Source organism: Aplosporella prunicola (assembly GCF_010093885.1).
Source record: "Aplosporella prunicola CBS 121167 unplaced genomic scaffold K452scaffold_20, whole genome shotgun sequence".
NCBI classification, from domain to species: Eukaryota; Fungi; Ascomycota; class Dothideomycetes; order Botryosphaeriales; family Aplosporellaceae; genus Aplosporella; species Aplosporella prunicola.
The window spans coordinates 722,123-735,407 of NW_022983548.1; the positions used below are offsets into that span (position 1 = coordinate 722,123).

The 13,285-nt window shown below is 54.2% G+C and overlaps 3 protein-coding genes across 3 annotated transcripts; 1 reads left to right on the forward strand and 2 right to left on the reverse strand.

Moving 5' to 3' along the window:
- Positions 1–310: 310 nt before the first annotated feature.
- On the forward strand, positions 311–1,036 carry K452DRAFT_232719 (uncharacterized protein; the record flags this gene model as incomplete). The annotated part of the gene is made up of 1 exon (XM_033537256.1): positions 311–1,036. A coding segment is annotated over one exon (726 nt), but the record flags the coding sequence as incomplete, so codon positions are not given.
- A 1,874-nt stretch (positions 1,037–2,910) lies between these two features.
- K452DRAFT_232273 (uncharacterized protein) lies at positions 2,911–10,319 on the reverse strand (the record flags this gene model as incomplete). The annotated part of the gene is made up of 6 exons (XM_033537219.1): positions 2,911–3,780; positions 3,831–9,435; positions 9,483–9,816; positions 9,870–9,927; positions 9,984–10,070; positions 10,122–10,319. 6 exons carry the CDS (start codon positions 10,317–10,319, stop codon positions 2,911–2,913), a joined length of 7,152 nt encoding a protein of 2,383 aa, XP_033395184.1.
- A 1,073-nt stretch (positions 10,320–11,392) lies between these two features.
- Positions 11,393–12,903, reverse strand: K452DRAFT_290019 (uncharacterized protein). Its single transcript, XM_033540930.1, has one exon. The coding sequence runs from the start codon at positions 12,860–12,862 to the stop codon at positions 11,468–11,470; it is 1,395 nt and encodes a 464-aa protein (XP_033395185.1). The 5' UTR covers positions 12,863–12,903; the 3' UTR covers positions 11,393–11,467.
- Between the last annotated feature and the right edge of the window lie 382 nt (positions 12,904–13,285).

Consider the following 13,285-nt stretch of genomic DNA (forward strand, 5'->3'; position numbering starts at 1 on the left):
GCCCCGGGCCCTTGCAGCTCCTGGTGTAGCACTGGTGGATCGTAAGCGAGACATGGGTACGGGAGTCTACCTATAAACAGTATCCACGTAGCCTGCTGCCTAGCCCCACAATTCTGTGCTAAATTAAACCAAAGAGATCCCGCAGCCATTTTTCTACCTCAGCCACGCCCACAAAGACTCCGATATCGACACACTGACTCCGAGAGACTCGAAAGGACGTGGGCGCCAGCCGCCCTACCCGTATTTGATGTAAATTAGTTCGCACCTCAACCCGCAGAATAATTCGATGTGGTCCCGTATCCAGCAATCCATGAAACATTCATTTTCGCATGCAGGGGATCCTTCGATACTGGAAGATTTCCAACACGAGCCGCTTGACCTGGAACAGGACACATTCCGCCTCCTCGACATCGATGGTGTTTCCTCTCGTGGTCTTGTCGAATGTACAATCCGCCTTCGCAATCGAGACGATATCAGCTGCTCATACAACGCGTTGTCTTATGCCTGGGGTTCCGAGGAGCAACCTGGATGGATTATCCTCAATAGAAGACGTTTCCGTGTTCGCAAGAACCTCTTGCAGTTCCTACAGTCTACCACCTCGCACGCCAAAGCTCGTAGAAATTTATGGATCGACGCAATTTGTATCGACCAGGGAAATGTCTCAGAGAAGAATCATCAAGTCAACCAGATGGCAGATATTTACCGCAACGCTACGACAGTATTCGTCTGGCTGGGCCTATCACTTAAGGAAAAGACAGGGATCTTTGGTTCTGGAAGATACAAACGACTCCATGCCCTCCTTAAAAACGTTGAAGAGTGTTGTTCATTGGAAGACCGACAGGAAATGAGACTGTTGGATATCCATTACGGACTATTCTGTAACGACCCACATCCTGTTTCTCGCCTTGTAGTGGATATACTTACCCGCGAATACTGGGAAAGAATGTGGATCGTCCAAGAAATCATCTTCGGTGAAGAGAATGTGCTTCTTCTCTGCGGTGAACACAAATTTCCGTTGAGTGCATTCCAAAAACTACTTCCAAACTCTGGCAGGCACTTGATAAAACGTATAAGACGTTCAAAAAGTTTAGTGCAAGAGGACAAACTCTGGAGTTGTAGAGAATACTCCCGCTACTGGTGTAAAAATAATTTTCCATCCGCACTTCGAGTACTCTATATTATTAGCCAGTTTCACAACTCACCAAAACGACACCAACCCCGGAGTTGGGATGCTCCCCACGAATGGGGTGAAAAACAATTTCCATCAGCACTTCATGTAATCAACACTAAGAGCGAGTTTAGTAAGCATGGCAACGGCTTGAATCTCATAGACGCGCTAGAAAGCCTTGATGGCGGTGGTCTTTGCGCAGATATGCGCGACAAGATCTACTCACTTCTTGGGATATCTTATGTTTACAAACCTGGCCTACTAAAACCGGATTACTCGATTTCCCATGAAGAGCTCTTTTTCAGGGTTGTTCAAAGCGACCGTTTTGAACTTGCAAAGGCAAATTATCTCCGGAAGGTCCTTAAAATAGAACACAGAGGACTTCATGAGCACTTGAACGGCCAATCGGACCAAGGCCGTTTAGAGGATCTGGTAGAGTGTAAGACGTGGAATACAAATGGGAAAATCTTGGACGGTTTCTGGACAAGCAAAAGAACGTGGTACGCTAAAAGAAAATGTCATTTTGACCATGATAAGAGCCATGCCGCTAGCACCTGGCTCCTAAAACCACTCGATGCTGTCATCCACCTTGGAAATGTCGGACTTCTAACAGAACTCCAATTCGCCATGATCCTTCGAGAGGATAGTGACGGATTCTACAAGTTTATTGCGTTGGCCGAGTATACGGGCTGGCTACATGCATTCGAATCCGAACGCTGCTTTCTATACCGTTTACCAGACCTCCAAGACGTAGGACCGTTCAACTTCGACCAAGAGATGAAACGTTTGTGGGTCCCCAAAAAGGCCTTTTTGATACTCATGAAACTCATCGACCTCAGCACGTCCATCGCTGATCCACAGGTCAGTAAGGTCGATCTGGACTTCCTTGGAATTAAGAATGGATTCAAAATAACGCACGTTACAACGGTCGAAGAGATTGAGGAAGAGTTCGCGCTTGGATCCGATGAGCACAATCGGATGCGTGTACTCCAAGGAATTTTCCCTATCAAAGAAGTTGAAGATCACGAGGAGCCTATACTGTTTAATAGGCCCATACCGATGCGTGTTCTTCAGGAGTATACTACAGAGGACGCTTACCATGGATATGGGTATCGGGGCTTAGATAAGTTCACTGTTGAGAATAAAGGCTGTGAGGCTTAGCAGTCCGACGTATTCGGAGTGGGTGGCGAATCTTTACTTATTAGCTTGTACCGTAACGCTCTCACCAAGTATGGGTTTGCTAGTCGCACCGACAATTTGAATAACTGAAATTTACGGCTTCTACGATGATCTATAGTCCTAAAATAAATATAACTCTATTACCTTATACAGAGAGTATAACTACAGTCTATTTATTTAAGTATATAACAATAGAGCTCTACACTACTTCTATAAGTTTACAAGGTTCTATATATTCGCTCTCCTTTTTATATCTTATTTTAGTTATTATGCTGCATCAGTTCAGTATAAAATTGAAAAGAAAGCCTTGTGTAATTGCGTTATGCCGCTCTTGCATGATACAAACGTTCCTCACTACCGCATCTACTTATCGCGCTGATTTTCTAGAAAAGAGGATGATCGTGTTACTGCGATCCTTTTTGTGCACGCCCAGAATCCTTTTTATGCGTCTTTCACTCACTGTCACGCTCAAGCACCACTTAACCAGGAAACCAAACACAATCCATTTCTATAACCCAACCCAACCCCATCTAAACCCATCCCACCCATCCAACCCAACCCACTCAAGCCACCCCACTCCCACCCCCCCCCCCCCCAACCAACCCCGCACCAACATGCGCGCTCTTCGCCGCCACATCCGCCGCCAGCGCCGTCAGCGACGCGCTCTGAATAATACCGAAAATGGACACCTCGGCCGCCGCCTGCTGCACCAGCATATTGCGCAGCTCGACCGCCACCAACGAGTCAATCCCATAGTGCGCCGGCCGGTGCGCGAGCTCAATCTCCTCAACCGGCAGCAGGAAGATATCCGCCAGCTTGGCGGCAATGGCCGCGCCCACGGCCCCCGTCGCCTCGTCCAGCGAGCCCGCCGCCGCGATCTTGCTCGCCAGCGTCCCTGCGTCCGGCCCCCCCGCTGCGCCGCTTGCCTGCCCCCCCTCCGTCTTCCGCTGTGCCAGCCCGCTGTACCGCGCGTCGCGCCCCAGCTGCGCCTCCCCGTTGCTGTCCCAGTGTTTGCCTGGCCCGCTGTTCAGCCCCACCACCACTTGCGCCTCGTACGGCGCCAGCACCGCGCTGCCCAGCACCCCGAGCACCTGCTCCTCGCTCAGCGGCATATGCCCCGTCCGCTGCAGGCGCCCCAGCACGCCTGCCGTCTCGGCCGCGACGCCGATGGCTTTGACGGCCCCGAGGTCGATCGCTACGCCTGGCAGGCCCTGCGACACGCGCCACCGCGCTAGCGCGTCCTGGTACGCTCCGGCGGCTGCGTAGTTCGACTGGCTGGCGTTCCCCGCGACACCCACGATGGACGAGAGAATGACGAAGAAGTCCAGGGAGTTGGGTTGGGCGAACTGCTTGTGCAGGTTCCAGGTGCCGTGGACTTTGGGGCGGATGGCCGTCTGGAAGTTGGCAAGCGTCATTTGCTCCAAGATGGTATCCTACGAGAGATTAGTAAGGGCTGTTTATTATTGGTTATGTGCAAACTTACGTGAAGCACCATGGCTGCTTGGATAACACCACGGATCGCCGGGAGGCCATCCTCTGCTACCGAGCGCACCGCCCGCGCAACGTCGGCCTCGCTGCTGACATCGCAGCTCACGGGCTTGACGCGGCAGCCCGCCTCGGCCAGCTCTTTCACGAACGTCGAAGCCCCACCGCTGCTGCGGCCGGCGCTGCGCGACATGAAGACCAGGTTCCGCGCGCCATGCGCCACCATCCAGTACGCGATGGCGCGGCCAATGCCGCCCATACCGCCCACGAGCAGGTAGGATGCGTCAGGGGAGAACTTGGCTGCCGGCGCGCGCCGAAGGACTGGGACCTGCTCCTGCGGGCCGACGGAGAGAACCACTTTGCCCATGTGTTTGCCTGTCTGCAGCATGCGGAAGGCCTTCGAGACGTCGGCAATCGGGTAGGCCGTGACGGGATGGACGGGGGCGAGAACGTTTGCCTGCACGAGGCGCGAAATCTCACCCAAGACGCGATGGATTTGGCGCGGCTTGTGCTGCATGAGGGAAAGGAGGTAGAAGGCCGAGAAGGAGACCTGCCGAGTGAACGGGCGCATCTCCAGGTGGCTGTTGCTCTCCAAATCACGCTTGCCAATCTCGACAAAGTGCCCGAAGGGAGCAAGGACGTTGAAGCTCTCTTGCAGAAGAGGTCCGGCCAAGGAGTTGAGGACCACATCAACACCGCGGCCGTTGGTAGCAGCGAGGACTCCAGCAGCAAACGACGTGTCGCGGCTGCTGAAGATGCGATCGGCCGGGATGCCGTACTTGTTCATCACCAAGTCGCGTTTCTCCTGCGTACCAACGGTAACGAAGATGTCGGCGCCCAAGTGCCGAGCCATCATGATGGCGGCCTGGCCCACGCCACCGGCCGCAGCGTGGATGAGGATGGAGTTGCCGGGTTCCATGCGCGCCAGGTCGATGAGCCCGATGTATGCAGTGCAGAAGATTACCGGGAGAGAAGCAGCCTCCTCGAAGCTGAGTCCCTCGGGCATGTGCGATACATTGGTCCATTCGATGCGAGCGCGGCTTCCGAAGGGCCCGCGCAGTAGGCAGAAGACGCGATCTCCGGCGGCATACCCTTGCTTGGCTGCATCGCTGCCCACGCGGGTAATGATACCAGAGCACTCGAGGCCCATGACGCGCTCGTGTAGCTGTCCCATGGCGACCATGACATCGCGGAAATTGACACCATAAGCCCGAGGCTCAACTTCGACCATCTCAGGCGAGAGTGCGGATCCGGCTTCCGCGGAGATTGAATCGTCATCATCGAACGCCAGCGTATCCAACAATCCGGGCATTCCAACGTGCATCCGCAGCGGGCGGTCTGGCTGGTGAAGCGGCTCCATGACCTTGTCCAGATCAGCGGCGTCCTTGGGCGACACAATATCATTGCGAGCCCTGTCTTTGAGAATTCTCGGGATCTTGAAATGGCCCTCGCGAATGGCATACTCGAACTCAGTGACAGCCGTAGCCGAGTCGCCAAACCCTACCTTCAGGAGCTGAACAATGGCAGACGCATCGTCATCAGACCAAAGCGAAGCACTAGGGTCGAGGTCCAGCGACAGATAAGGCCGGCCAAGGTACTCGTTCCGCAGGGTTCGAAGGAAGCCCCAAGCAAGGCCAAGGTCCGGGTTCTGGCTTTCGACTGCGCCGCCACGCGTAACCCAGAGCAGGCCCCTGCAGCCAATCGCCATGGCCTTGACAGCCTCCAGCGTTGCGGCGTCGATGTCGCGAAGTACAGGGTGCTCGATCTCGCCAAGGAAAACACAGATCTTCCCAGCGAAAGCTGCTGCCTTTGAGGACTCGAGAACATGCACGGCAGGCTTGTTGCCGCTGACCGACAAGGCGGCCTGTAGGGATTCAAGCCAGGCAGATGGGGGAAGACGGGTCTTGTTGCTGGTGACGAGTATGACATCGTCCGAAGCTGGCAGATTGGGTAGCTCAGGGAGAGGACCAGAGACAAGCTGCGTGTCCAGCTCATCCCGAGTCGTTTTCGTCATGAGCAACCTACCGTCTGGCTTGAGCAAGCTGCGCACGTTGGCCAACGCGTTGTCGGCGGATGATGCTTGGGACTCAGAAACCAGCACGATATCGTAAGTGCCCGGCTCGAATCCTTGCAAAGACGGGTCACGCTCAATGTCGAGCTTTTCAAAGCCAAGGATCTCACTCCACGGCGCAAGCTCCTTCTGCGCTGTCTCGAACTCGTCGTCCGAGGCATTGGTGAAGTGATAGAACGCCGCAAGCGGACCCCCAGTCTCTCCTGTGCCCAGTGCTTGCAGCCAAGCACGGGTTGTGCCCCCAAGGCTGGCTCCAACCTCGAGGATGCGTGCACGGGGGTTCTTGTGCACGATGGAGTGCAGCAGCTTGGTGGGTTGGTCCGATAACGACTGTGCAGACAGAGCGTTGAGACTGAGGTCCGGCTCAGTTTCCCACACCAGCTTGTTACAGAGCTCGTTCTCCCAAGGCTTCGAGTTGTCAACTGGGTTTCGGCCCAGAGACGAGAAGACGAGGCCGTCGATTTTGATCTGAGGAACGCCGCCATCAGCTAGCACAATGTCGGCCTCCATGCCCTGAGCATCTGCGTGTTTGAGCGAGGTGTAGCACTGGAAGCTGTGGCCAGCCTCGTGGCTGATCTCACTCGAGATCCAGATGTTGTCGATGGACTGGAACACTCGAGTGCTGTCTTGGTGGGACTCTACCCCGGGCAGAGCCGTGTAGGTCGCCTGAGCAGCTGCGTCCAGGGTGCTTGGGTGAATGACATGGTTCCGGGGCAGGTCTTTCGGCACTGAGGTATCCGCTACGGTAATGGTGCTGACCGACATCAACTCCCTGCCGGATTGAACAACGTTGCTGATATTCTTGAAAGTAGGTCCATACTGGATACCGAGCGAGTTCAGCACATTCCACATGTCCGTCGCGTCAATTCGTCGCGCATAGCCGGAGCTGGGGTCTAGAGCCTTGAACTTGCTGTCGTCGAACTCAACGCTCTTGTCAGATTCTTCAAACTCGGCCGTGATCAAACCCTGAGCATTTTGGGCCCACTGGTTATCTGCCGTGACGGAGTAGACCTCGAACTGCTTCCAACCACGCACGCCGATGGCCTTGTCGCTTGCCGGACGAAGCACTGTCTGTATCTCGATACCGTCCGCTGTGTCCGGGATGACCAATGCTTGTAGGACATTTACATCTCGGACTCGGTAGCCAGAGATCTTCTTGGTCGCTTGCTGATCTTGGTCCAGCATTGTCAACTGCTGCTTGACGGCCTCGATGGCCAAGCTGATGAACCCACATCCCGGGTAGAGCATGTTGGATTGAATGACGTGGTCTCTCACCCACGGCGACTCAGTTGCACGGAGGGTGTGTCGCCACGTCGGCGCCTGCGGATTCGTTCCAGGCACAAGGTGACCAAGAAGATCATGAGGAGCCTGGTCTCTTTCGCGGAGTCCAAGATTGGACCGAGGCTCGGCCCAGTGACGAGTCTGGTGAATCCAAGGATACGAAGGCAGATTCGTAAGCACGCGAACTTGCTGGTCCCGTCCGTGGGGGAAGTTGACCGCTTCCATATCCAGTGGGTAGCCCTCGCGAAGCAGGTTCGCTGCGAGCGTCTGAATACTTTCGACGGCGTTTGCATGACGCACCAGACAGCCGTAGTAGGGCAACTGAATGCCATCGAATTCGGGAAGCTCCAGGATCTGCTGGATAGGACCACCAAGAGCTGTATGCGGGCCAACCTCGACAACAATGTCCACGCTTGGCTCAGTGCTATCCAAATCTCCCAGGACCATTTCGGTGAAGGCGTCAATGAATTGGACGGGTTGCAACAGACTACCAACCCAATGGTCCGGGTGCGCAATCTTCTTGGCGCTTGAGATGCGGAACCCGGTGACGGCGGATGCAAATGCGATTGATTTAAGCTTGTTGTCCTTGGCTGCGTCGTCAGGTGGCATGTTGCTGAGAGCCTCGCGGTATTGGGCGGCAATTGGCTCCATGTGGTGAGAGTGATATGCAGTGTCCACCTTGAGGCGGCGAGCAAACACGTCGTCAGCCTTGAGCAAGGCCTCGAGTTCTTCGATGGCAGCAACGTCACCAGCAACCGTGGTGCTGGCTGGGCTGTTGATGCAGGCCACCACGGCCCTGGCGCCACAAGTCAGACGCTCAATATAGCGCTCAGAGTCTTGGCTTCCAAGTCCGACAGCAAGCATGCCGCCCTTAACAGGACCCTCGAGAGTCATGTCGGCGGCCAGTTTGCTGCGGTAGTAGGCAATACCCACGGCCGACCGGAAACTGATAACGCCTACGGTGTAGGCGGCGGCAATCTCTCCACTTGAGTGACTCGTCACAGCAGTCGGTGTGACTCCCCAAGTACGCAAGAGACGAACCAACGAGATCTGCACCGCGATACAAATCGGGATGCTGAAGCCTGTTCCGTTAACCCTGGTTGTTTTGGCATCGCGATGAAGCTCTTCGATCAGCGACCAATCCGACCCGAGCTCCTTCAGCAACGTATCGGCCTCTTCAAGCGATGCTTTGAACACAGGATACTCCGTGATCAACTCCCTTCCCATGGCGTACCACTGCGCTCCCTGTCCCGTAAATACCATTCCGATTCGAGGACGTCGCGACGTGCGAGACGGTCGGAATTTAGGCGAGCTCAGGGCTGTGACGACTTCACCAACGCCTTTTGTGAAAGGAACGGGGAACGCGGCAACCCAAGGGAATAGTGTCCGGCGTTGACCCAGGGTATAAGCGAGGCTCTGAAGGAACAACTCTGTGGCGACTTCTCTGCCATCCTGCTCGGATTTGACAAGGAATTCTTTCAGGTTGTCCACCATCTTCCGGCAAGCCTGTTCATCCTTTGCGCTTAGGACCAGTAACTTGGTCGCATCGACAGACGAATCGTGAGTGTGCCCATTGAGGGTTCTGTTAGTGCCGTTGCTCAGCGAGGATGCCGCATTGTCCATGATGACATGCGCATTGGCGCCTCCATAGCCAAAGTTGTTGACGGACGCCCGAAGGATTTCACCAGCGGCTGCAGGCCACTTTTCCAGCTCGGTTGCAATCTTGAGGCGCCACTCTTCCAACTGCAGCTTGGGATTGGGCTTCTCGAAGTTGATCGTAGGCGGAATGATGCCTTTTTCCATCGCCAGAGCTACCTTGATGACACTTGCCAGACCGCTCGTCGCCTCCGTGTGGCCAATGTTCGTCTTGACAGAGCCAATGCGCAGTGCCTCTTCAGCCTTTCTGCGGTGGCCTTCGAAGACGGCACCAATAGCTCCCGCCTCGATCGGATCTCCGGTAGCGGTGCCAGTTCCGTGGGCCTCGAAATACTGTGTGCTGAGCGGGTCGATGCCGGCCCTAGCGTAGCACTCGCGCATGAGTGCTTCTTGCGCCGCTTGGCTTGGTGATGTGAGAGTCTCCGTCTTCCCGTCCTGGTTAAGGACTGTCTCGCGGATGACAGCCCGGATTGGGTCGCCCGCCGCGACCGCGTCCTTGAGTCTCTTGATGACAATCGTAGCCACTCCCTCGCCGCGCCCGTAGCCGTTGCCGCGCGAGTCAAAGGCAAAGCACTTGCCGTCGGGGGAGAGGAAGCTAAGCACGTTTAGCAAGCGGACAACAAGAGAGAGAAAATTGCTTACCCCAACGATCCCATGGTCTTGAAGTTGTCAGGGTTTATCAAGACATTTGAACCGCCGACGATGCTCATGTCGCACTCTCCACTTCGCAGACTTTGAACTGCTTGGTGAAGAGCCACCAGAGTTGTCGAGCATCCCGTGTCTATCGTCATACTCGCGCCTCGGAAATCGAAGAAGTGCGATATGCGATTGGAGGCCATGGCGGAACCAACGCCCGTGAGGAAGAATCTTGGGATATTGTCTTCATCACGGACTAGCCCATCTCGGTAGTCGTGGACGAAAAGACCAGCAAACACAGACGTCTTGGAACCCGCGATTTGGGCAAGAGGAAGACCGGCTACTTTCATCAGCGACTGACGGAGGATTTCAAAGCCGAGCAGGGAAACGAACCATTTTCCAATGCCTCATACACTGATTCCAGCTGGAGCCGGAATTGGGGATCAAGCGTCTACGCATTGTCGTTGTCAGTACATGCAAACCCGAGTTTGAAGTAATTCTTCCTACCGACGCAGTTTCTGCAGAATAACCGAAGAAGGCAGCATCGAACATTCCCACATCCTCTTCCATGAAGTGCGCACCGCGAACATGTACCTAAACCCATCTCATTAGTCTACAATTCGGGTAGTTATAGAGGCCACTCACAGTGCTCAGCTTCTCCGAGTTTGGGTGAAAAGTGCCCTTGGGATTGAAGCGCGAAGCTGGAATTTCGCTCCATGCACTCCGTCCTTCCTCCAACAACTTCCATAATTTATCGGGACTCGACGCGTCCCCTGCGAATTTACAGCTCAAGCCGACAATAGCTATGGGCTCGCTCCCAAAGGACTGCTCGGAGTTGCTCATCTTGGACGTAGTGTTGAATCTTTCTTGCGTGGGAAGAGGTAGTAATGAAAAATCAACGCGTAGGTGATGAGATACTTAACACTGAGGTTAACATCTGACCCGGGCCATTGGAAATCCTAGGTGGAAGTTAAGTACTTGGTTAGAGCTGGTCCTTTAGAATCTGCAGCAGAGCTTAATGCTAAAATTGGGTAATCGGTGTTTTGGTAGCGCAGACAAATGTTGGGACGGCTGAAAGAATTACTCGATAAGGATAGTGCCTGGGTACGGACATTTTTGATGTCCGGAGAGGAACCTTGCTTCCTGCGGAGTAATCTATCTGTGCTTATGGGAGTCGAAAAACTTCCTTTGTCTCAGCCTCAAAACTGCAGTCAGGGTGGATCCGCGTCAAGGCCCGGCGAGTTTGCTTGCATGTTTCCCTTTAAGGCTTGGCGAGATGGGCCTGGTAGCCCTTTTTAAATCGCCCGGAGGATCTGATACCTCGTCGGCTGCTTCCGATGTCCTCCGTCCGTGAAAAAGTAACAGATTGCTTACTCAGCGACCTGAGACGGACCTGAGGAGTATGGTCTGACATGTTCACCATGACGCCGTGATACTTCAAACGGCGACTGGTGTTGTACCTGTGGCGTTGTGCATGAGAAGCCCTGCAGGGTAAGCTGCACGTGCGTTAAAACAGTATGTTGACATAGGGGGCTGGCGCAAGACATATCTGACTGCAGAGTGAGATGACGGTCGACGACGCAGAAGAGTTGACGGAGGTCGGAGGAGGATCGAAAGCAACGACCGCTGCGCGACCCAAGCACGTGCCAATAAGCGGGGGTTGGCTGAGCCCTGACGCTAATCTAAAAGCTGCAACCGTGCTCTGCACGTGTCCGTTCCCAACGCCTTCCCTGTACCGGCATTGATCGATGCTTTTTTTCATGCGTCTTGCCGTCACCTTGTCGATATGCAGTGAGGATAACTAAATTGTGTTTTTTGTTTTTCGTTGATACATTTTGCCTAATGGTCATACATAGTGCCTAAAACATCTACATACCGACCTACAAAGTATTGTTTTGTTGAAAAACAAAATTGGCTTCCATAATTGAAGGCTCTCTAATCTATATGGTCTGATTGTTAAAAACTGACCATATTTTCATGGCAGAATTTACTCAAGCCCCAATGACTTCCGGCAATAGATTCTCGGTAAAGTTCCAAAGGAGAGCCGCATGAACACCGACAAAAGCCGAGCCAGTGTACCATGTGTTTCGGTGGCCCTGAAGCGCCGCCAGGTCGTCGTAGAAACCATCCGCAATAGCATCAGAAGGTACTGCCAGTTGGAAAGGCGTGTGGCTGCTGTAGTCCAGGAAGGTAACCTCTCCATTGCTTGTCCCATCAACGGCCTTGCGAACGCGCTTAACCGTGGCCGTAATGTCTTCTTTCATCTGGTCTTGAGAAAGAGCCTCAAGCCCGCCGTACCAGACCGAGAAGAGCCCATCGATGGCCGTGGGATTGATGTTGTAGAGGCCCGGGAGAGGCGGGATACTGAAAGTGTTTGTGCTCGAAGGTCGAACATTCTGGAAGCTGTAGCCGTTAGGGAGGCCCGTGTCGGTAATGAGAAAGACGTAAAAAGAGCTGCTAGTAAATTGCCCAAAGAGAGACTTTTCAGTGTCGTCAAGGTCAAAAGCGTCCATATTCGAGAGCGTTGGAGGAGCGCTGACGAGCACTTTGGAGGCGACGATGAGTCTGTTGCCGTTGGGTGTCTTTACCACGAGTTTGGTCTTTTCGTCTCCTTTCTCGGCTGGGCGTTGTGCGGCGATGACAGTGCTGGACACTAGTGCATCCGAGCCCAACTCCTCCTTCGCTTTGTCGAATATCTCTTGGTTGTCACGACGAGCACTGCTGATACTGCCTGCGGTGAAAGCAGTGATGAAAGGTTCGTCAATTTCCTTGAGCATGTATATAGTCGGTTGCTTGAGGATATCTCCCGAACCCCAGGAGTTGGACCATATGGTCCAGGCAATGTCTCCGAGGGAATACTTGGTCAAAAATTCCCCAAACGGAAGCAAAAGGTCCTCGGGCACAATTTCCGGGAGATTGAAACCGTCAATGAGGTAAGGGTACTTGGCAAGCTGAGCGACATATCCCGTAAAGTCGCTGCTGGGCGTGTAGTTTTGGAAGGTCTCGCCGGTCTTGAAGTCGGCGTAAACGGCACCCTCGGCCGCAAATGTGTACAGTGAGACGGGAACATCGAAGCGTTCGAAAAAGTCGCGTACGACGGAGTAGTTGAACCACGTCTGCACGCCAATGTCGATCTTGGTGCCAGTGCCAGGATCCGTGTAGGTGTCGATATGGCCGCCTAACAGCTCTTGTTTTTCGACGACGACGACGCTCTGGTTGAGATCCGTAAGCCTAATAGCGCCATAGGTGCCGCTGTTGCCTCCGCCAATGACTGCGACTTCGCGGGTGATGATGTCTTCGGCAGCATAGCTATCGGGGTCGAACTGATCTGCCTGCGTTGCTAACCCGAAAGCGGAAGCAATGCAGAGAGCCAAGATGAGTGTCATGGTAAGCTGACAGTGGCGATCGGACGAGTGGGATGTTGTCGTTGACGGAGTATTAATAATGGACTATTTCCACGAGCAAAAGAGGCACTGACAACCACGACAGCGCAGTGGTTGAAAATTTAAATGCAAGCAGGCAGAGTAGGGAGTACGGAATGACCTGATCCGCCAAACCCATTGGGCTAGGCTATGTGCTACTGTCGAGGGTTGATTGCGCTCCAACGGTGCCGCAGATTAAGCTGTTCTAAAAACCAACCTGCCAAGAGTCTCAATGGTGGTGGTTGTGTTGTGAGGCGGAGCGGTTCCCCTGACGCGGAGGCTCTTGGCTGGGACCTGAAGCGAGCCACACGGTTAAGCGGCCTGCCGGACCGCTTTCTACATTAGGCTGTTCCGCACTCCATAAATAGGTAGTTTTGGTGGGGTCCG

Excerpts from the sequence above, each read along its gene's own strand:
- K452DRAFT_290019 (XM_033540930.1), bottom strand. The coding sequence starts at position 12,862 with ATGACACTCATCTTGGCTCTCTGCATTGCTTCCGCTTTCGGGTTAGCA.